Source organism: Astyanax mexicanus, chromosome 12 (assembly GCF_023375975.1).
Source record: "Astyanax mexicanus isolate ESR-SI-001 chromosome 12, AstMex3_surface, whole genome shotgun sequence".
NCBI classification, from domain to species: Eukaryota; Metazoa; Chordata; class Actinopteri; order Characiformes; family Acestrorhamphidae; genus Astyanax; species Astyanax mexicanus.
In genome coordinates, this window is record NC_064419.1 from 1,700,337 (window position 1) to 1,725,021 (window position 24,685).

The window sequence follows — 24,685 nt, forward strand, 5'->3', positions numbered from 1 at the left end:
CCTGCAAACAAGTTTAGAGCGTCTTTAAGAGGCTTGATCTGGCCTTTCTCCTGGTGAGCTGCTAGTGAAAATAGTGTAGTGAGTGTGAGGAGTCTTACCGCTCACTCCCATCCAGCCCTGGTGCTGACAGCGGGTCGTGATCATCGCCGCCGCCGACGACCTCTCCATACTGGAGCTCTTCAATCTCCCTGTAGATTCCCAACACTGCGTAACGCTCAGGCTAATCTCCACCAGCTTCACTATATCTCACCCCATGCTGACCCTATATATCACACTCACTCACTTTCACCATCACGCAGTGAATCCGTGTTTTTATCAGTCAGAGGAAAAGTGACCCATGTGGAAGCTAGCATCGAGCTAACGTCCTTTAACACCATAATGAGATTAGCGGGATTAGCTCTCAGGAGAGAAGCCTCGGCCTTCGCTTGTCTCGTCTCCAACTTTAACAGGAGAATGAAGCTCCTGCCAATCACTAATCAATGGGTTTGCTCTGGTATTCCAATATTAATTGGCATATTCTGCCGAATCAGTGCCATTTCCTTATCCAGGAAATTACACAAAATAACTTATATTTAAAATAACTCATATTTTATTATTAAGCATAGTGTCTTTGTATATTGTTTATAATTTCAAAAGTACGATATGTATTTAAAAACATTAATAAAAACTACTTAGAACACTGAAAAAAATAGCATTTATTACCTGTCCCCCACTCTCTAACTATAAACTTTACCATGAAATATAATTATTAAAATCCTTCAAATATATACTTTTTTGGCATTGTTGTGTGACTCCAGATATCCAGTCTATGCATTAAAAAATGCACAATAAATCCATAATATTTAGGTTAAAATACACATTTCAGTTGTGTACCTGTGTCTCTGGTTTCACTCAGTCCTGTTACCGTAACACATCACCCTGAACATCTGGAACATTCTACAACAGGAAGTCACATCTGCAATAGGAAGTGACATCAGCTGGTTCTTCTGAAGATCATGGGAAGACCAACATTTTTTTTTTTTTTATATTTGATCTTATTGTAACGATGACTGAGGAGCTCAAACTCAACACTCAGTCCTGTTACTTAAATTCATTCTTTTGGGAAAATCAGTAAAACGTGCTCAGTGACCATTTATCTATTTTTCATGTTTGTTTTTTTCTAATTATATGCTAAAATCAGTCCTGTTACTTATAACATAAAGAGTAACCGGAGTGAGTTTAAGTAAAAAGAGTTAAGTTACAGGAGTGAGTGCCAGTAACAGGAGTGAGTTCCTGTTACAGGAGTGAGTTCCTGTTACAGGACTGAGTGCCAGTAATAGGAGTGAGTGCCAGTAATAGGAGTGAGTGCCAGTAACAGGAGTGAGTTCCTGTTACAGGAGTGAGTTCCTGTTACAGGACTGAGTGCCAGTAATAGGAGTGAGTGCCAGTAATAGGAGTGAGTGCCAGTAACAGGAGTGAGTTCCTGTTACAGGAGTGAGTGCCAGTAACAGGAGTGGGTTCCTGTTACAGGAGTGAGTCCCTGTTACAGGAGTGAGTGCCAGTAATAGGAGTGAGTGCCAGTAACAGGAGTGAGTCCCTGTTACAGGAGTGAGTGCCAGTAATAGGAGTGAGTGCCAGTAACAGGAGTGAGTCCCTGTTACAGGAGTGAGTGCCAGTAATAGGAGTGAGTGCCAGTAACAGGAGTGAGTATTGCCCCCTGGTTTGTTGATTTATTTCAAATTCAGTTTAATTAATCATTTATCCATTATCTTGGTTTGGGTCTTCTTGATAAGATAAAAAATGCTTGGCATCTTTTAGAAAAATACAATGTGCATGCACATATAGTGACTTTTGTCATATATTTCAATTATTTGAACATGCTGTCAAACCATTTCTTTAAAATAAAGACTTTCTTAAGAGAAAATCAAATGAATTAGTGGACTTGCTTTTAAACAATCTTTTTAAATGTCACACAAGTTTTGATAAAAGGAATGAGAAAAATGTTAATAATGTTGTAAAATTTAAGTAAAGCTGTTTACTGATACTGATTCAGTCTGTTCAGTGAGGAATGGCTCTGGCACCCTCTAGTGTCGCCCTCCTGGCTCTCATCAGGACCGCAACATGACACTCTAAAACAAATAAAACAACACTTTCTAAAGCTTGGACTGCTTTTTATTATTCCAAACTTTGGTTTCATGTTTGAGACATATGTACCTTTTTTTTTTTCGCACTATAAGGCGCACATAAATTCCTTTAATTTTCCCAAAAATCATCAGAGCTCCTTATAATCCGGTGCTCCTTATAAATGAATTCTATCAGTCAGGTTTTAAGGAGCAGTAAAGCCACTCTGCTGAAGTACAGAGTTATACAGGAGTTTCAGTAAAGTTTCTCCAGCACCAAGGCTGGAGCAGTGTTAGCATTAGCCGCTAACCACGCTAAGCGCAACTATAGTCAACCTTTATAGTCTCAAAAATATGGTGATTAAATTTGCTTGTATAGTGTGTAGTTTGTATGATACAAAAAATGCATTGTACTGTACTGTATTGTGTGTACAAAAACGAATAAAAACAAGTAAAACAACACTTTCTGAAGCTTGAAATGCTTTTTATTGTTCGAAACTTGAATGAAAGTGAATGGTTCATGAATGACACACCAGTAATTACATATTGCAAAAACCTATGTTAACACTTATCTAACATACATGGTGTATACTGGTACAAACAGAGGAGCTATACGTTCCTTATGCACAGATTAAAGCATGATAACATTACAACACTGATTGAGGAAACACTACAATGGTTATCTCAGGGCTTCCTGTTTCTGGAGCTGCTGGAGCTTCTGGAATCCCAGTTCTCTCCCAGTTTAAAGCAGGGAATTCAATCTGCTAATCTGAATAATCCAGGAAAAGCACAACACAGCTCTGAGACACTGGGATTCTTACTGGGATTTCTGCTGAAGATACTGGTTGAGCTTCACAGCCTCAGGTGTGTCGTTTGAGCAGCTCCCGACATAAACTTTAAGATGAAAAACCAAAAGATAAAGAGAAACAGCAGCTGAACTATTAACCGTTACTTAAACACGGCGATCTACGAGGTTAAATTCGTAAGAGTTAAGAGTTAATACTCAACTATTGTACTGGAATTTGTATGAATTTGCTTGCATAAACATTTGCAGCCGGGGAAATATTTCAATAAAACATGTTATATATATCCACAATATATCCACATATTAAGCGCTTTGTATAAAAGCTTTTTTTTTTCTTCTTCTTCTAATCAATTATAAAATATACGACAAATTAATTAACCAATAATAGCTTGCATAGCTGAGAAAACGTGTTAATAATAGTGCAATACGATAAAGGGGGCTAAACGCTTCTCCAATTATATACATGTAAATAATAAAGTATATTTTCATTTGTTTTAACACTGTAAAAACTAATAATGTCCAATAAACTCATCGTACTAATATGATACACAGAGAAATCAACTTCGAACTTTATAAACGAATATTAAATTTTCCAGTCGACTGAAACTCAAATCCATCCTCCCTTTAGGACTCTGATACGCAGCCGTGGCCGAAAACAAACTATGAGGAACATCTTCTTTGGAAACGACACGACATTACAGAACATATTTCTAAAACCCATGTACATGTCACAGAGAAAACTACAAGTGCTTTGACTACAAATGCTAGGCTAGCTGTGCTAAGGCTCACTCACTGTACTGAGCTGAGTGATGAACTCTTGAGAGGGGTATCCACACGTACATGTGACAGAGTACACTGCATGTGCTTTGACTACAAATGCTAGGCTAGCTGGGCTAAAGCTCACTGTATTAAGCTGAGTGATGAACTCTTGAGAGGGGTATCCACATGTACATGTCACAGAGAAAACTACAAGTGCTTTGACTACAAATGCTAGGCTAGCTGTGCTAAGGCTCACTCACTGTACCGAGCTGAGTGATGAACTCTTGAGAGGGGTATCCACACGTACATGTGACAGAGTACACTGCAAGTGCTTTGACTACAAATGCTAGGCTAGCTGGGCTAAAGCTCACTGTATTAAGCTGAGTGATGAACTCTTGAGAGGGGTATCCACATGTACATGTGACAGAATACACTGCAAGTGCTTTGACTACAAATGCTAGGCTAGCTGTGCTAAGGTTCACTCACTGTAATGAGCCTGAGTGAGCTAGCTGTGCTAAGGCTCACTCACTGTACCGAGCTGAGTGATGAACTCTTGAGAGGGGTATCCACACGTACATGTGACAGAGTACACTGCAAGTGCTATGACTACGAATGCTAGGCTAGCTGGGCTAAAGCTCACTGTATTAAGCTGAGTGATGAGCTCTTGAGAGGGGTATCCACATGTACATGTGACAGAATACACTGCAAGTGCTTTGACTACAAATGCTAGGCTAGCTGTGCTAAGGCTCACTCACTGTACTGAGCTGAGTGATGAACTCTTGAGAGGGGTATCCACACGTACATGTGACAGAGTACACTGCAAGTGCTTTGACTACAAATGCTAGGCTAGCTGTGCTAAGGCTCACTCTTGAGAACTCTTGAGAGGGGTATCCACATGTACATGTGACAAAATACACTACAAATGACTTCAAATGAGTTTGACTACGAATGTTTTCTATTGTGAATGGATATGTACAATAACTACAGTAGAACTGTGGCAGGGAATTGCTCTTTGGTCCAATGAGTAAGGCTGGGTGATATGGCACAAATAAAGCCATAAGTAAGAAATAAGTAAGATATATGCAATATCATGTTCATAAACACATTAATATTTTAAAAGATTATTATTAACATGATTCCTTTGGCTGTTTGATTTATAGTGCTGTATTTTGCTGGTGATTAAACGATAGATGTTCACTTGTTCATGTGGTTAGTGATGTTTGTTAGCTCTGCTACTTTGCTGCACTATACTTTTGGCACTATACTATATGCCAGCCATATTTTCCAGCTGTATTCTGCATATAATATAATATGTAATCTATACCCCGTAGCCTTTTAGAACCAAAAACAGACCAATATCCTCCCGCCTGTTCTACTGTACTGTACTGGAAGTGTTGCACGACTGGATTTACAATAGTATCTGAATTGCTTTGGTTACGTAATTCTCTACAATTAGAAAAACTACGACTCAAAAAAAGAAAAAAGACCAAATGAGCAAAGTGCCAACTAAAACCGTTTAAAACTACTTTAAAAACACACCCAGAGCTTCTATTCTGTTAATCTAGAGTGCGCAAATAAAATAATACGACATGTACTCACGTACCGTTAAATCTGCAAAACTAGATCTTTACAACACTCAAATCAATAAATCTATATTTATAGTGTTGTTGATATTTTTTTCATCCAAAGATTACTGTACTAAATGAACTTCAAGAAGGTCAAACCTCCCGACACGATCAGAAAGGAGCGTATTAACCCTCCTGTTATGTTGCGGGTCAAACTGACCTGTTTTCTAAGATTAAAAAACACTTTTGTTTGAGCACAGAATATTTTCAGTACAGTAACAAATCTGTCCATGACAACGAACTATTTTAATGTGTTTATATTACATTTGTTAATGTATGTTTGAATACTTTTACAGGTAATTTATCCAAGAAGTGATATCAGAGGCTTCAAAGAGTGAAAATATAATATTTAGATTTTTTTTTTTTTTGGTTTTCATAAGTAAACCCTGATCTGTTAGGGTTTTAAAAAAAGAGCTTTAATACAGCAAGGCCTAATCCCATTTCTCTTTTGTACCCCTATTCTTTGGAACAGAGTTAACTCTTTATTCAATCGATAAATATATATCTAAAGCATATGTTTTAATTTTCACAAAATCGTCAGTGCACCTTTATAATCTGGTGCTCCTTATGTATAAATTCTACCAGTCAGGTATTGAAGTTTCTCCAGCACTAAAGCTGGAGCATTAGCATTAGCCGCTAACCATGCTAAGCGCTAGCTCTTTCACTGTTCAGAGGTGAGTATTACCAGCCTGTACTTTGTGTGTTTACTGTGTTAAAACAAGCTACATGGGACAAACCTAGCTGAACATTCAAGATTCCTCAGTATAGAGCTGTCAGGCGGCATTTACTAGCGCTAGCGCTGAGGTTAGCAGCTAATGCTAATGCTGCTGCACTCAGCCTTAGTGGAAATCCTGTACTGTAAATAAATGGACGCGCTTTACTCACCCAAATAAACAGTTTTCAGGAGAGAAATCTCAGGGCACCCATGTAAAACAGAGGGGTAGAGCTAAGGTGTGAAATGGGATTGGGCCTAAATGTTGATGTGTATTTATATTAATTGAGCTAAACATGGATAAACAAAGGTCAATCTGACCTGGAAACGCTATAGCTGTTCCTTAAAGCTGAACATAACAGGAGGGTTAAACATGTATCAACATTCACAATTATATTATGAAGAATAAATCATAATCCTCTTTTCATATAATAATAAAATACTGGAAATAATAATAAAACTTTTAACGGCTCTGGCTTTTTTCTGCAGCCACAAACACTGGAAGTCTCTATACTGCTACAGGAAGGCAGCAGAAGATAACAGCTTATACAGTATTTCGTTAAAATTAAGTTAAAATACCATTTAGGTGAGATAGATGTAAGATTAACATTCATCAGCTGATTTGTTGTTAAAATACCTTAAAATCAGAATGGAGCATGAGATAGATATATAGAGTTAGATATATAAAAGCTGCTTTTCCACTGCAGGGCTGAGTGGTGGTTCTGAGAACGTTTCTGAGGGTAACTTTTCTGGTGGCTTTTTGGTTAGTTAACTGTACTTGTGGCCACAGAATAGCTCAGTGTATGAGCTTAAACACTGAAGGATCTACCAACTAACACGGTTCAGCAGCAATACTAGTAATATGGTGTAGAAATGTTGGATTAGCGCAGTCGCCGACAGTTTTTACGGGGCATTATCAAAGTTGGATAAGCCTAGTCGCCAGCATTGCTAACGCAACAAATAACACATTTTTGGCATATCTGGCTGCTCTCCAGAAACACATTTCATCACGAGAACACACCAGAACTAAACACATGAGAACTCGCAATGCCATGCCAGAGAATCTCTATAGAGGAGAATACGCACTTAAAGTGAGTCCAAAATGTTTATTTTTCTGTGATCTCATTTGCAGTATGTAGCCGCTGCTCCTGACTCCCAATCGCTGACTGGTTCAGATATCTAGCATGCCAAATATCTGGTTTGGCGAGCGTCTTCAATAGTTTCCAATACGTGACTGTGCGAGTGCCGAGAGATCACCCCCAGAGTTTCTATTCTGTGCACAAACAAAATAATATGATGTAATAATATGTACATAAGTACTGTTAAATCTGTAAAACTAGATGTTTACTACACTGAGTCAGGAAAGTAATATTTATAGTGTTGTCGATATTTTGTTTTATTCAAAGATTACTTATTATGTGTAACCATCTCTAACCATCTGACTAGCATTGGCAGTATGTAGCCGCTGCTCCTGACTCCCAGTCGCTGACTGGGTCAGATGTCTAGCATGCCAAATATCTGTCAGGTGTCTGTGATTTGTTGGCGAGCGTCTTTCAGTAGATTAGACTAATCGACAAGAGATCCCCGATTTGCCTCAGAGCTTTTAGATTTTGTTGGTAATCAACGAAAACCTGGGCTAAATTCTTAGTAATTAGTAATAACCATTTCGCCATGCAGTAGAAAAGCAGCCATTGTTTTGATCTTAGACACGAGTTTCTATTTAGAAAAGTTAAAAAGCACTCTGCCAAAACAACCAAAACAGATAAACAGAAGTTATAAAAACGTGATTATCATGTTATCATATTACATACTGAAAACAAAACATGAACCAGAACACTAAGTTTTGTGCTGTTCGTAGTGCCCTGTCAACAGGACCCTGTGATGATGAATTTAAAAACACTTCAACACCCAAAAGTCAGGAAAATGAAGAACCTAACAGTTTAAAGTTAAAGATATTCAGAAATGAACTAGAGCTCTGGTGTAGCACAAGTAAAAATAATAAAAGCAAGAGACACTACTTTGGGCAACGTGACGCTCAGTCTGAACCAGTGCTGTTCTGATCCAGTCCTGCAGGGTCACGGCACTGCACACGGTCCAGTTCATCAAAAGCAGCACAGTGTTGAGAGGAGTAAACTAAAACAACACAAGTTAACCCTTTCATTTGGTGTGAAAATCATTTAGCACATTTATCACGGTGTACTATCACAATCACAAAAACCTTCCTTAATTTAATTACACTGATATGACACATGTTATAACGGAGCATCACAGAAAATAAAGAACGCTGCACTGACCTATGGAATATGTGTCATTTTTCCTTTGAAATGTAATTTCAATATTTTGATTTAAACATATGCGCTCTAAACTACCAAAGACTTCACCCCCAATTTGCCTTATTAAAGTTATTGCTTAATTACTCCACATGGTGGCGCTATAATCAAATAAATAGGTTAATAAACCTGTTGGTAATGACATGAATAAATCCATAACTCCTGGTATTTGCTGGCATTTAGGAGTATTTTAACCTCTTTAGTAACACAGATGGTGTGAATTATCATAATGTTATATTTTGCAATATATTTAAGTAATAATACAGAAGAGAAGGAGTGCTATAACTTTATAGTAATAGTGCCAATATTACACGTTATAGCACGAACCTCGAGTGTATTATTCCATTATTGCTGTTTATTAAAAGATTTAAAGAGTTAAAGAGGAGGAGAAAAGATGTCGGTTATAAAATAAAAACTCCGCCACTCAAAATTGTTTAATTGCTGCTCTGTTTGTTTGTAGCTGCTGTGCTGTTGTTGTTTGGCTTGTAAGCATTGCTGCATTGTTGCTAGGTTGTAATGTGGCGGTATGTGGCGGAGTAATACATGGAGAGCTTTGGTAATTACAGTGCATTACCGGCTGATAACGGTACTTATATAACGGCTCTCAGCCAATCACATTGCAGGGTTGGAACTAACTAACTAACAGAATCACAGTAGGGTGGTGTCATTATTATTACCGTCAGATGCCTTGTTGATTCCTACCGAATTATTACAGACTAGGGACTTAACTGTAAAAATGGCTAAATTATTCTAAACATAGCAATTAATTAAATGAATTAAACTTGCTTTTTTAATGTGGTAAAATCGAAATGGCACACTCTACAGATTCAGGCTTTGTTTGAACTTAAACTATTTCCTTTTCTTGATTGTATTATCAATAAAATTCATTTTATTGATAAAAAGAAACGTAAAAATGAATAAATTTGAAGTGTTTTTTTGAAGATAAGGATGGTTTTGCTCGTGTCAGGTTTGTTTAATCAGGGCAACCACTGGACTCTGATCTGTGCAGTGCTGTGATTCTCTCCAGGACTGGAAGTGAAGAACATTCACTGTTAAAATTATCCCTAATCCTCCTCCTCTTCTTCTCCTCCTCCTCTTCCTCTTGTACCTCTTTCTCTTCGTCCTTAAAGCCCCTCAGTAGGGCGTGGTTCCCTCCCACTCCACCAGGTACTGCACCTTGCCCTCAGGTGTGATCCGTCGGGCCAGGACCTGGTACTTCTCCCCTAAAGTGAGCCGGCCTGCAGCCCCAAAGTAGCTGGTGATGGAGGACTTCAGGTGAGACAGGGACGAGTCGTCCTCGCTGAGGCTCTCGAAGGTGTGGCTGTCGTTGGCAGCGTGGGGCTCGTCCCCGGGGAGACCCACCGGGCTCAGATCGCTCTCCAGCGCCTCCCTCTTACTGGTCAGCATGCTGTAATTGGCTGAAGGCAACTTCCTTTTCCTGCTGCCCACGTTCTTCCTGCACACATAAAAAAAAAACAATGGATCAGAGCCACGGAAAACAACAGGACTTCCATTAAAAAAATAAAATAAAATAAAAACAGGGTGCAGGGTTCTTGCACCACTTAAAAATTTAATTTTAATGCTTTTTAAGACCCAAAAATGTAGTCATATTTCTTTTGTATAAAATAATGCATTGTACTGGAAATCAAAACTTAACATTTCTCATTTGTTATCCTATTTTTTGTTCCTCAAAAATCGATGAACCTTAGTTCTCTTCTCAGTAACATAGCTAACTTGCCACTAATGTTATGTTAGCATGTTAGCTAGCTCACTGCTAATGTTAGTATGTTAGCTAGCACGCTGTAAATGTTAGTATGTTAGCTAGCTCTCCGTTAACCTTAGTTCTCTCCCCGGTAACTTAGCCAACGTAGACAACGTAGCAAACTCGCCGCTAATGTTATGTTAGCATGTTAGCTAGTTCAACGCTAGTGTTAGTATGTTAGCTAGCACGCTGTAAATGTTAGTATGTTAGCTAGCTCTCCGTTAATCTTAGTTCTCTCCCCGGTAACTTAGCCAACGTAGACAACGTAGCAAACTCGCCGCTAATGTTATGTTAGCATGTTAGCTAGCTCACTGCTAATGTTAGTATGTTAGCTAGCACGCTGTAAATGTTAGTATGTTAGCTAGCTCTCCGTTAATCTTAGTTCTCTCCCCGGTAACTTAGCCAACGTAGACAACGTAGCAAACTCGCCGCTAATGTTATGTTAGCATGTTAGCTAGTTCAACGCTAGTGTTAGTATGTTAGCTAGCTCGCAGTAAATGTTAGCTAGCTCTCCGCCAACCTTAGTTCTCCCTTAGGTAACATAGCTAATGTAGCTAACTCGCAGGCATTAAATGGCATTAAATGCAACGGCTGAAAATTTAATACCTACAGCAAATTTACAGTAAATTTATGAGAATTTAAAACCCTAAAACACAGATTTTAATTTAAGACATTATAAGCCTTTTTAAGGATTTGTGGGAACCCTGGGGTGATGTATCAGGATTGCTGTTGATACTGGAACAATATATTGTTTGCGCTGAGGCACATTTTAGTAAAAAAAAACATCTGTTTTCCAATCCTAAATCAGAAAATGTTGAAACAGCACAGATTTACATTTACTTACATTTTTATTCGATTGCACACAGTATAAAACCAACATATTTTAATGTTTTATCTAGTCAGCTATTTTCAGTCTGCAATGCACAGAAAAATAAGACACTACTATCCTAAAATAAAAGGTATATTAAAATAAATCCAATTAAAATTGTTATTCCTAAACATGAAAAAAGTGTTCTAAATCACAAAGAATTAGTAAAAATTGAGCTTGTGTATTCCTTTGCCTCATTTGTTCTGTAGTGCTAACACTTGTTGTTGTTTTTTTAGAGCAGTGGGCGGGGCTAAACTCTAAGCTACTGTTTTATTGGCTGGTTTATGATCAAATCTATTGGATGAAAGGTCTCAATTAAAGTTCTGTGTTTTGCGGAAAATTAGAGAAATGTCTGAAATAAAAAAAAAAGACGCAGAGCTTTCAGACCTCCAATAATGCAAAGAAAACAAGTTCATATTCATAAAGTTTTAAGAGTTCAGAAAAATTAATATTTGATGGAATAACCCTGATGGTTTTTAATCACAGTTTTCTTTATGAATCTTGGCATCATGTTCTCCTCCTCCACCAGTCTTACATACTGCTTTTGGATAACTTTATTCCAGAGATTTTTAATTTGGTAAAATCAAAGAAACTCATCATTTTTCCATTTCCAGAACTGTATATTTAAGACATTTAAAAACAAAATAAGGAATATGGTCTTTCTTCTAACACTTAAGCTACTTTAAGACCTTTTTAGACTTTATAAGGATCCATGCTAAGACCATTTTAGTAGACCAACTCTCTGAAAATGCCCACAGTATTTATCTAATGTCTCCTGTTCTTTCACCACTAGATGTAGCTGCAGTTCACTAAAAGACATTTTAGTTCTTGATTTTATTTTTGTACCAGCTGTTCAGCTTTGTTTGATTTAAAGGACGGATGATATAGACGGACTTCCCATTCATTTATTAGTTTATTCTTCTGAAAATCGTTTTGAGCGTTTCCAAATCTGCATTATAAAAGGATGATGGTTTAATACGCCTGTGGAACAGCGTGCGGCCGGAGGTTTGGAGCGCTGAGCTCTGAGTGGCTCTGAGTGGCTCTGTTTGAACGTGATTAGAGCCGCTAACAGGAAGTGGAGGGATGTGGTATTAATACATGAAAGAAGTGCAGGGGAGGCAAATACATGTAAGTGGCGTGTTTGATCCGTCCCCTGCGAGGCGGCACAGCGGGGGTCAGCCCTGCGACTCCAAAGCCTGTATCGACCCTTACCAGCGTTTACAACCACAAATACAGCACTGTGCTCCGTCTTATCCTCCGTAAACACGCTGAGAACAGGGAGGGGAATGCTAATGAGCAGCGTGCATCCCAAAATAAATAAATCTGTCAGCTGAGACCGTTCCCAAGTCCCTCGTATTCTCTCTATGCCTCCCTCCTGGGTTCTTGCTCCGTTTTAAAAGTCAAATTTAATGCTTTTTAATACAATAAATACAATTTAAGGCCTAAAAATGTAGTCATAACTTTTTTTATATAATTTGTAATCAGTTTTCTTTTCAAATTTTGTTACATTGTGATGCAGAACATGTTAGCATGTTCGCTAGCTCACCGCTAATGTTAGTTAGCTTTCCGCTAACCCTAGTTTTCTCCCTGGTAACGTAGCTAACTCGCCACTAATGTTAACGCCGCTAACCTTAGGTTTCTCCCCAGTAATGTAAGCTAGCTCTATGCTAACGTTAGTGTGTTAGCAAGCTCGCCGCTAATGTTAACACTGCTAACCTTAGTGTTCCCGCTGTTAACATTAGCTAGCTCTCCACAAATGTTAGCTATCTCTACGCTAACCATAGCTCTGTCCCCGGTAACGTTAGCTAGCTAGTCGCTAATGTTAGCTACCTCTACGCTAACCGTAGTTCTCTCCTTGTTAACATTAGCTAGCTCTCTGCAAATTTTAGCTAGCTCTCCCCTAACTTTAGTTCTCTCTCACTTAACGTTAGCTAGCTCGCCGCTAATGTTAGATAGCTCTATGCTAACCTTTGATCTCTCCCCATTAACTCGTCGCTAATGTTAGTATGAGTTTTCCACCATCTAAAAATGTAATATCTACAGCAAATTTACAGTAAATTTAGGACCTTAAATATCAAGATTTTAATATAAAACATTTTAGGATTTTTTAAGGAGCCGCGGGAACCCCTGTCTCTCTCTCTTTCAGACGCAGACTGGTATTTTAAGCACAGGCAGGGCGTTGGTTTATGGTTGGTTTATGGTTTCTCACAGCAGGCCAAATCGAATGCAGCAGGGCCGGGCTAAGAGGAGGAAAAAAAGAGTGAAACCGATTAGCGACTACATCCTGAACTGGCCCAGGGGACGTGGAGCGTCACAGCCGGGAATTAGATGAGCTTCAGACGCCGAGGATAAATTGCGGCACTGGAACGCGGAGATGAAAAAACATGACGCGCAAAAAAAGGGAAAAGCTCCGCCACAGAATGTCAATAATGTTGTGGAACGTCAGATTTCGAAACTCTCCCAGGAAATGAAGCACAAAAAGATACAAAAAAGGAGGAGATATAAAAAGAATTAAAAGAAAAGGCACAGAGGACTGAGGATAGAGCTGTGAGAATCCAATAGCATTCTTACACAGACCTGCCGTAACTGATAAAACTGATAAAAAACAGTTTTAGGCCGTTTTCTCACCAGTACTATTTGGCTCACTTAAAACAGACTCTGATTGATTTGTACGCTTAGTGCGGTTTGATTGAGTAGTTGTGAAAACGGTAATCGGTTCGCTTGTGGTAAAAATACATGATCCGGTCTCGATCTGAGCCAGATATCAAATATACTTCTTTTTATTTGAGCTAAACTGCTGATAAGGAGCAGTTTAATCTGATATATTAGCCAGTTAATTAGCGCTAATTATCATAGCTATGAACAAACATTGTCTCTGCTGCTGCTCCATGTTGTTTACACACTGATCGCAGTATGTGCAGCGTTCACTGCTCACAGCTACGCAACTCTATTTTTATTTTTTACTTCTATAGAATTATTATTCTGAGCTGCATGTCCCATTGAAAACTGCACTATGTTTGAATGTACTGCTCAGTTAAAGAGAGCAAAGTCTTTAAAACTGTGAGAATATGTTGATTTGTTGAGTTCATAAAACTGTAAAGCATAGTAAAAGCTTATAAATGACTTTTCTTACGTTTCATCTGTTTGTATGAAATGTAAAAAATATATATAAAAAAAAATAATGACCTGAAAGAATTTTGTTGCCAATAAAACATACTAACCATAGAAGCTGATGTACAATAAATTTAATATTAAAATTGGGAAAAAGGTATAGCGTACTTTACAGACTATTAGGTATCAATAAACATCTATCTTTTGATTCTTTTTAGGGTGAGTAAAGTGATTACATTTATTTACAGTAAGCTTAGATTTCTGGTATTTTAGCGCGGCTAGTAGCGCTTAGCGTTAGTAAATGCTCCCCGATAGCGCTACATTGAGTCAGGCTGCTATCAGCTAGCGGTTTATCCCACGTAGCTTGTTTAACACTCTACAGACTACACAGACTACAGTCTGCAGACTAAAGAACTAGCGCTGCGGTTAGCAGATAATGCTAATACTGCTCCAGCCTTGATGCTGGAGAAACTTTACAGAAACGTCTGTATAAAGCTGTACTTCAGTGGAGTGGCTTTACTGCTCCTTAATACCTGATTGATAGAATTCATACATAAGGCACACTGATGATTTTTGTGAAAATTAAATGATTTTAAATGCACTTTATAGTGCGAAAAATACAGTAAATAACACTTTCAATTATAGCATAGACACTTGTTAATTTGTTAATTTGTGTGTGTGTATGACATGCAGAATATAGAATTAAGATTATGAAAATTGTTCATTGTGAAATTCTAACCGAAAGCCATAAAAAAAAAATGTTGTATTATATTAAAGTCCCTGCACACCAATTTCGCCGTGGACCACAACCAGCGCACCACACTTTACTCTCCTCGCCGACTCTTTAAAAGTCCCCAGTTGAAAGACAGCCACAGAAAGAGCCACAAAGGAGCTGTGTTGATCTACAAGTGCCCGTCACAGTAAATAATCCATAATCTGTCATCATATTTCTCTGCGGGCTGTCAGAGGTGGTTAATCCACCGCCGGGTGAAGTGATGCACGGCTGGAGCTCTGCTCTGGCTGCAGGGCAGTGCTGACTGAGGCAGCTTCGGCAGGTGAGCTCTGCCATGGTGAACACCTCTGCTGCTGCTCATTATCCTGCACTGTAAAGCCTGGGAAAAAAAACGAAGAGCCAGAGCCAAAAAAAAAAAAATGCTCGTGAATATATCTATGCTCATTGCTATCTTGGCACACTCAGTAGTGCCCAAATTTTAAATCAGCAAACAGAATACAAAATAAAATTGCATTGCTAATCTCGTAAATTACCTTTTTACAGCAGGTTAGCAGAAACCTGAAACGTTGCAATGTTAAAATAGCAATTCGCCAAAGTCAGAGCTCACCTGGCTCTTAAAGGGAATGTAAGGCAAGTGACACTCTTTGCTTTATTTTACGCTATGCACATGCCTTTTGTGCAATTCAAGCAGTGAAATGCATACTTTTCCCGTCATTACAATAGCAAAGAAACACTGACACGCCGTATATATCAAGCTGCACAGTGCACAGTTAATAGTTCGCTTAAATTAGCAATCTGTCAAAGTCAGAGCTCATCTGGCTCTTAAAGGGAATGTGAGACAAGTGACAATCTGATTGCTTTATTTAAGCTTTTTCTTACATTACGCCTAAAACACTCCCATGATTAATTAAATGAAAAGACATGCTTTTTGCGCATCATTTCAAGCAGTTAAATGCATATTTTTCCCATCATTATGATACCAAAGACACACTGACACGCTGTATATCAAGCTGCACGGTGCACAGTTGATGGCTCGATTACTGATTACTAAAATAGTTAATAACCTTCTTACAGCAGAAACGTTGCAACATTAAAATAGCAATCCGCCAAAGTCAGAGCTCACCTGTCTCTTAAAGGGAATGTGAGGCAAATTTATTTTTATGTTATGCTCTATTTTACAAAACACTCCCATGATTATTTAAAAGAAAATACATGCTTTTTGAGCATAATTTCAAGCAGTGCAATGCATACTTTTCCCGTCATTATGATAGCAAAGACACACTGAAACGCCGTATATAAAGGTGCATGGTGCACAGTTGATGGTTTGGTTATTGTTTGCTAACATAGTAACAGTAAATAGTAGACCTTTATACAGCAGGACAGTTTCCTCTGCTGAGAAGAGCAGAAAAGATGCAATGTTAAAATAGCAATCCGCCAAAGTCAGAGCTCATCTGTCTCTTAAAGGGAATGTGAGACAAGTGACACTCTGATTGTTTTATTTTACATTACGCTCTTTTTTACAAAACACTTCCATGATTAATTAAAAGAAAATACATGCCTTTTGCGCATCACTTCAAGCAGTGCAATGCATACTTTTCCCGACATTATGACAGCAAAGACACACTGACATGCCGTATATCAAAGTGCATGGTGCACAGTTAATGGCTTGCCTATAGATGGCTAAAATAGGTGCTTTCTGAATCAGCCATTAAACTGGGCGGGGCTGTTGTGGGTTAACGGACTGCTCTGAAGCCAGAAGGTAAACGGTTTGGGTGGAAAAATTAAGCAAGAATAGCGATGAACTGAGAAAGAGCCCGAGACTCAAAGCTGAGTCAAAGCTGAACAACCGGCCAGTTTCTGTTTCTGTCACTGGAGTGAGAGTTGACTCACCTCCAGGAGGGGCTGGTGGCTTCTCTGGGGGTCAAGAGATTGAGGTCGCAGGACAAAAAAAAAGATTTATATGCAATTGTTTTTTTGTAGGAATGTGAATATTTTTCTTTTCTCTCTAAGTTATAATAGTAACAGTTATTCCTAACGTATAACTTATAACAGTAAATAACTTCAGGAACCACCAGAGGTTCCGAATACTTTGAATTCAATACCGAAACCCAAGCAATACTTTTTTCGGTACCTTTTTTCTAAATTTCGAAACATTTCGAAACCCAGCCTTACTCAGGATCCCACAGGATCACCATAAAGCAGTCATTATTTTGGAGAAAATGTATTTTTCACACTATAAGACTAGCACTGCTGGAGCAGCATTAGCTTGAGCCACTATTAGCTAAATGCAAGCTAGTGGTAAAATCCCCAACAGCACTGCTGCATCTGATCCACTCACACCTGAACACTCCGGGTTCCTCAGTGTAGCGCTGTCAAACAGCTAGCGCTAGTGATTAGCTGTTAATGCTGCTGCACCCAGCCTTAGTGGAAATCTGGGAATCTGAACTTACTGAAAATAAACGTAAGCTCTTCTCTCAACCAAATAATTGCTGTTTTCAGGAGAAAAATCTGTGTAGATTAACATCCAGCACTCGAATGACTTTAAAAGAAAATGTTTTTTTAAGAATTATAGTTTTTATAGTTTACTTAGCTTAGTTTAGGTTTACTTGACTTAGTTATTACCCCCACCACCACCCAGTGGTGAAACCTGCTGAATTAGAGGAAAACATGGTGACACCCCTGTTCCTTACTAGTGTTTCATAATGTGCCTTATAATCCGGTGCACCGTATAGTGCGAAAAATATGGTAATAGTAACAATTAAAAAAACAAAAAATGCTGTTTGTTCACTTAGAAAGCAGAATCGTTGAATCGTTTGGATTAAATATCCTCCTCGAATATCCTCCAAAGCAACCTGAAGAACAATCTCCGAACAAAACATCTTCACTAAAGTTATTCCTTAAGGAAACCCTTAAGAAGTGAAATGTCTTAACTCTTAAGTTCTCCCTTCAGTGTTTTCTTTATAAATGTTCTCCTTAAGCAATCGCTCGTGTCTTACTCAACCCTTTAAATGCGCTATAAAAGCAAAATGATGGCAGCCACCTCTGCACCGGGAAATGAAACAATTTAAACAACAACAGATGCTCAGATTCAGTTTCTGCAGTTTTGCTTTGTGTCTAAGTGCATTCGATATTAAATATATTAAACAATGATTAATAGCGAGGGAATGGATTTAAGCTGTTTGCTACAGGGCACTACTTTAATTTCCCTAATTTCTTAAGGCTTTATGAAACTGGCAGCTGAAATCGTGCTCGTTTGGACTCCGTGGGCAGTATTTATAGCCTGGTACAAACCATCTGAAACCTTGTGAGCTTTGTCCGTGTTATGGTCTATGAATTCAATTTGGCCGTCCCTCAGTAGCGAATCACGTCCCTGAAGCTCAGCGGAACTCACTGGTCGGTCGAACTTAAGAGAGAAACGGTCAGAGGAGCGGCTGCTGGTTGGAACGACGCCCGATTTAATCCGGAAAGCAAGCCAAAGAGAAAAGCTTGAGATATTCAGGATGAATTATCTCATTATTTATTTAGTTCTCAGTTAAGAGCACATGGGGATCTATCTTATACTCTGCACAAAGTGCTTTGCGATGCTCATTGCTACCTTACACCCCGCCAACAGCCTGTTTTCATGCCTTATGCCCGCATCGTTTAAATAGCAACAGAGCTTGTGAATATACAGCCCCTAAAAAAAAATAAGAGACCAACTAAAAATGATGAGTTTCTTTGATTTTACCAAATTGAAAACATCTGGAATATAATCAAGAGGAAGATGGATGATCACAAACCATCAAGGAGTAAAGCAGCATAAAGTTATCCAAAAGCAGTGTGTAAGACTGGTGGAGGAGAACATGATGCAATATATCAAAATCAAAAATAGCAATCCGCCTTGCTCAGAGCGCACCTGGCTCTTAAAGGGAATGTGAAGCAAGTGACAGAATGATTGCTTTATTTCACGTTATGCCTAAAACACACCCATGATTATTTAAAGGTCACCTTCCGCGAAAATCCGATTTTTCTTGTTTTTTGTGGAATACAGTAGGTCTCTCCGAGTTGAATGTGTACACCTGCACATTAAACTGTTTTGCAGCCCCCATTGTCTGCAGGAGCTAAGCAAAGAAATCCCCCCTCCCCCCCTCCGAAAAACGGGTGAATTTTGAATTATCTTTCTGCCTACGTAGGCAGAAACTCACAGACCAGCCCACCTTGGCTCGAGAAACTCCCAGAGGCGGAGCTGAAGCGACGCAACATCACCGCTCATCAGTTAGGAGGTGGGAGGCAGTGAGCGGCAGAGCGGTGGAGGGGCGTCGCAGTGCTCCTAGCCAATCAGAGGAGAGATATTTGCATGCTGTTTGCATGTATGAATATTCATGAGCAAAGCTGGAATCCGGTCATTTTGGACACACCCCTAAAACAGTCCATTAAAAAAGAGCTATACAGAGACACCTGAGCACTTTTTTTTTACAAAAACGGCTCACATGTCATTCATTCATACTAGAGACCACAACTAGACATTTTAAAATGAAAGAAAAAACGACGGAAGGTGAGCTTTAAGAGAATTAGTTCACGTTTTGCACTGTTCAAGCCGTGCAATGCATCCTTTTGCACTTTCCAGTGTAGGGTAATGAGTCGGGTGTATCTGTGTCAGGTGTCAGGTGTAAGGTGTTGTACCTGAAGTCGTAGGAAACGCTAGTGGTGGCAGAGCCTGAAGTGCTGGCAGCATCTGTGGAGTCCTGATCCAGACTGAACGTCCGGCTGGAACTGGTGCTACAGAGTGAAAAAGAGAGAAATAAAAAATGAGAAAGATCGGGTGAACTTTGTAAGTATAAATGACTAACAAATAGTTTAACACACTTTTATCAAAACTTTCTTTGTTCTTTGATTTAATTTATTTCGGTTTCTCCTAAACCTTACGTATTGTTAATACAGCCTGTTTTTTTCAATTACTAAATTCATTTATACAATTTTAAAATCTCTCTTAAGTCAGAAATCATATGCATCTATTAGTTGTTTGGACGACTTTCTTACTGCGAGGTCACAAAAAGGAAACGTGCATTAAACCCAGCTAGCACCACCTCTAACCCGTCAACCCAGACCAGAGCCCCACCTATCACATGATTAAAGTCAAACGAGTGCTGGATCTTAATCTACACAGATTTATCTCCGGAAAACTGTTTACTTGGGTGAGTAAAGCTCTTCCATTTATTTACAGTAAACTTAGATTTACAGATGTACACTAAGGGTGGGTGCAGCAGCATTAGCATTAGCGGCTAATCCCGCCCGACAGTGCTACACTGAGGAACCCTGTGTGTTCCCATAAGCTATGATGCTATCAGCTAGCGACACGTCTCATGTAGCTTATTTTAACACAGTAAACGTGCAGACTACAGTCTGATATACTCAAGAGCTAGCGCTTAGAGCGGTTAGCGGCTAATGCAAATGGTGCTGCACCGAGCCTTAGTGGTGGAGAACTAAACCGAAACTCCTGTATAACTCTGTATGTACTTCAGCAGGGCGGCTTTACTGCTCCTTAATACCTGACTGAAAGAAAATTAATACATAAAGTGATTTGGATTATAGGGAGCTCTGACGATATTTGGGAAAAATAAAGCATTTTAAGTGCACCTTATAGTTGGAAAAATACGGTACTTTACCATTTTAAATTTGTCTGACGTTTCAATTGAGTTACGTTAAGAATCTTTTCGAATTCCATGACAAGATTTCAATTGAACGCCTCATTCAGATCCTCTCAGAGGACACTACTTAGAGAACCAAAGAATAGATGAGCTGCTCCCTGTGAAATACAGTACATTATTTAATCACAGCAGCCGCTGGGCCTTCAGTATAAACCGCTCCTCTATAAAATAACTTATCAGGATTCAAAGGACTGAACTCAATGCGGTGCACGGCTTTGGAAGTCGACCAAAAATGGCCTTTTTAGAAAGACCAAACTATTTGAAGCTCCTTTCCAGACTTCAGCGAGCACTCACGGATTCCCTTTCTTGCGTCTGAAAGCGCGGCCGCGCTGCGATTGTCCCCGCGGTGTTTACCCTGCGCTTATTATTCCGGCCTGCTGGGGAGACGATAACCTTTACGGAGAAGTGTAATTAAATCACTTCACCCGCCGCCGCCACCGCCTTGATAAAAATGATTTCTGTTCGAAGAGGGGGAAAAATAAAACCCAGTAAACCCTTTTAGATTTTTCTAAAGGGAAACACATGCAAATGAAAGCGATTGTTCAGAAGCCAATAAACGGATGTTTAATTCAATTCAAAAGCCGACGGAGAAAGGTTAAGCATGCCACGTGTTGACAAAGAGAGAGAGAGAGAGAGAGAGAGAGAGAGAGCGAAAAAGAGAGAGAGGAGCAAAACTGGAACTATATTCTTATTAACAGATTTAATTATTACACCGCGTACACAAAGACATGCCATCTTCCACGACTCGGACTCTGTGGCACGCCAACATCCATCAACACTGGACAGAAAAACGACTTAGGGTAATTTATACATTAAATCTGTATTAAGTCACTAAGTCAGTTAGTAAGTTATTGTTATAATGTCACATCTATCTACTGTGTGCTGTACTTTATATATTTCCCCCTAAGATCCAGAAAATAAAGATCTTTCTTTTCTATGTTCTTCATTTTCTCAAAAAATTCTCTAACGTCTCTAACATGGAAAATGTATAATAAACGTTTATTCAAAGTCAATCTAAAAAGGTTTTGTCTTAGCGTTGCGATGCTCATTGCTATCTTATACCCCACAAACAGTATATTTTCATATCTTTCACCTGCGTCATTTAAACAGCAGCAGAGCTTTTGCTTGTTTATCTTGGCAACGGAAAAGAAAGAAGCTCCACTGACTGTAAAAAAAAAAATAGACAGTCAGACGTTCATTGCTATCTTGGCAATGCAGATGAGCCTTGCCACGTACACCCCAGCTTTCTACACATGAAAAAAGAGTGCACTGTACCAAATGTGAAATTTAGGCAATGTAATGCTCTCTGTACTAAATAAAATTCTTTTTTTTTCACACTATAAGGAGCACTTAAAATCGTCACTCCACTGAAGTACAGAGTTATACAGGAGTTACAGTTTAGTTCTCCAGCACTAAGATTGGCGCAGTATTAGCATTAGCCGCTAACCCCACTAAGCGCTAACACTTTCGCCATTCAGAGGCGAGTATTTTAGACTGTAGCCTGCTGCTAACCTCGTCTAGCACTGCTGCAGCAGCATTAACTTTACCTGCAAACTGTGCTAAGCTGTGCAAGCTCTTTCTGAGCCGTTCTGAGGCAAGTATATTGGACTCTAGCCTGTGTGTCTACTGTGTTAAAACAAGCTAGTGCTAGCTCTAACAGTTAGCCGCTAATGCTAATGCTAATTCTAATGCTGCTGCATCCAGTCTTAATGGAAATATGGATATTTAAGCTTAATATAACTAAACGGAAGCGATTGTGTAGACTGTAGAATAATATCCAGCACTCATTTTACTTTAAAAAATATATATTTGTTTAAGAATTACAGTTTTGTTTAAATAGCTTAACTTAAGTTAAGCTTTACTTAACTTTACTTACCCTCGCCTACCACCACCCAGCGATAAATTGACCTGTGCTGAATTATAAGGAAAATACGACGACACCCCTGTTCCTTACTAGTGTCGCATAATATAATGTGCCTTATAATACGGTAATAATGGCTTGCTTCTGATTGAATGGAACATGTGAGCAGGTGTGATTCAGGTCCAAAAATAAGATAAGAAATAAGTCAGAAATATGTCTAATAAGCTCAGGTTATATAGGTTATATATGTGTTGAACAGTGTTAATAATAGGGAAGACCACTCTCTCACCACAGTGTGTATTTTGACCCTTTTCTTGGAGATGTGTCTTATGACATTTAACAGAAGCGAGTAGTCTTTTCTTTCAGAAGTGTGGGGGCGCTGACCCGCGCTCCCCCCGGCTCGACCAGTTCATCTCACCTTTTCAGACTCTGCAGCTCGTCGAGTGTGAAGTCGAAGATATTGGCCATGTGATGATTGGAGCTCCAGCTGGACGTCAGCTCATTCTGCGGAGAACCATCCACGAGAAACAACATTAAACCACAACAAAAATGTTCATTATCCTGCTCTGAATCAGCGAGCCTCTGATATAATTACCCCTGCTCTTACTACAATGGGTTACGCACGTCACTTCTATTACTGCGACTCCAGTGAGCTCTTTGAAGCCCTTCGCTTTCGGGCCACTTGTCATGCTATTAGCAATTCCCGCTATTAGCTCCGAGTGTCAGGAGGTTGCTGTTAAAGCAAAACATGTCTGGGGACCAGACCTCTCGGAGGGATTTGTCAGTTAAATGCTTCAGAAGAGCAGCGTAATCCCTTTAAGAATAGTCACAGAAAAAGAGAGAGCGAAAAAGAGCGAATGAAAGACAGAGACAGAGAGGAAAAAGAAAGAAAGAGAGAGAAAGAGAGAGAGAGAGAGATAGAGATGTGAGGCCTGTGTGGCGTGATGCAGATTAGATGGCCAGGAAGTGAGACCATGAGGCTACAAAGGGATGTCAAGAGTGTGAATGAGATGATGAGCTGATCTAAAAGTGTACAGGAACCGAGCGAGGAGGAAAAGGTCAGCACAGAGTGTGAAGAGATTTCAACAGGTCTCAAAAAAAAAATCTAATTTAAACCTAATGCTATTTTTCAATTCTAGTTTAAAACGGACGGACAGTCAGTGGTAAACAACACAGTGAGATACAGGACTGAGAACAGAGATTCAGAGACTCTATACAAGGAGTGGGCAATATTATATCGTATACAATATATCGTGACACAGAAATATCATGATATTAAAAATCCATATGGTGATAATAGGGCTGTTCTGTCTTAAAAGTAGTCTATTATTGACTGTGAAGCTTTAGGTGTATTTATTGTATAATTGTTTTAGTTTGCAGTTTATATGCATGCACTAAATATTCTGCAATATATTATTTTATGCTATATTATTTATTTTGCCACATTATGATTATGCTGTTATACTATTATACTATATTCCTGAAATTAATACATTATTTTTCTGTTTTCCTATATCGCCAAGTATATCGTTATCACAAAATACCCTGAAATATCGTGATATTATTTTAGAGCCATATCGCCCACCCCTACTCTATACTGCAGTATAACAAGCTGTTGGTGGAGAAAAAGAACAGAACAGGCTGGAGAAGGGCTTACGTTGGGAATAGCATCCTCCAGCAGCCATTTAGACCTCTTCTTCCTCCGCTTCTCTGCAGGAGCACAGCTACTACAAAAAGACACAAGAACAAAAAAACAGAAAACAACTGGATTTAATCACCACTATTCAACACAAACAACTAACAAGGAAATACGCTTCCCCATCAATTATTCCCTTTCAGCCTTTTTTTCTGCTCACACTCAAAACATGTGATTACTGCTGGTTAAACAGAGCGCGAGGCCTGAGCGACATCTTAATACGCCGAATTACAGATGTTTATTTAAATATTAACTAGTTACAGTAATAAAACACTGGCTTAAGCAATCAAAGCGCAAACGCAAAAATCACACAAAGACAATTGATTATCAGACTTCAGATTTCTGTTGTGTGAGCGAGAACGCTGTACCGCTGAGACCTGTCTGAACGAAAACCTCATCGCTGGTAGAATAAGATGTTGTTTTATCAGGGAAGCGTTTGTTTGCTGGGAGGAGAGCGGCCGGGTGCAGCGGGGAGCTCATTTTAACTCTCTGCTTCTGAGAGAACAGCGACTGGCGGGGGGTACCTGCCATAATTAACACCCCTCTTGGCAATTTAATCCCAATCAACACTTCAAAGCAGCACTGATAAGTGAAACAATTTTCACATGTTCCTCAGCGAGATGAAAACGATGGTGCG

The 24,685-nt window shown here is 39.1% G+C and overlaps 2 protein-coding genes across 3 annotated transcripts in view; both read right to left on the bottom strand.

Moving 5' to 3' along the window:
- The window catches only part of dab2ipa (DAB2 interacting protein a), a 142,623-nt gene extending 142,292 nt beyond the window's left edge, over positions 1 to 331 (bottom strand). The window contains exon 1 of the mRNA XM_049486212.1: positions 99 to 331. Coding sequence (XP_049342169.1) covers positions 99 to 168 — 70 coding nt within the window. The 5' untranslated portion in view covers positions 169 to 331. The remainder of the gene's footprint in view (positions 1 to 98) is intronic.
- Positions 332 to 5,689: 5,358 nt separating this feature from the next.
- phf19 (PHD finger protein 19) overlaps positions 5,690 to 24,685 on the bottom strand; it is a 40,907-nt gene continuing 21,911 nt past the window's right edge. Inside the window, exons 12-15 of one of the 2 annotated variants that reach the window (XM_049486220.1) lie at positions 24,010 to 24,076; positions 22,771 to 22,856; positions 19,467 to 19,562; positions 5,690 to 9,786 (exon numbers count right to left, since the gene is read on the bottom strand). In XM_049486220.1, the coding sequence (XP_049342177.1) occupies positions 9,465 to 9,786; positions 19,467 to 19,562; positions 22,771 to 22,856; positions 24,010 to 24,076 (571 nt within the window). In that variant the 3' untranslated portion in view covers positions 5,690 to 9,464. Of the gene's footprint in view, positions 9,787 to 19,466; positions 19,563 to 22,770; positions 22,857 to 24,009; positions 24,080 to 24,685 lie in introns of both variants that reach the window. The other variant, XM_049486219.1, reaches the window with a different exon arrangement.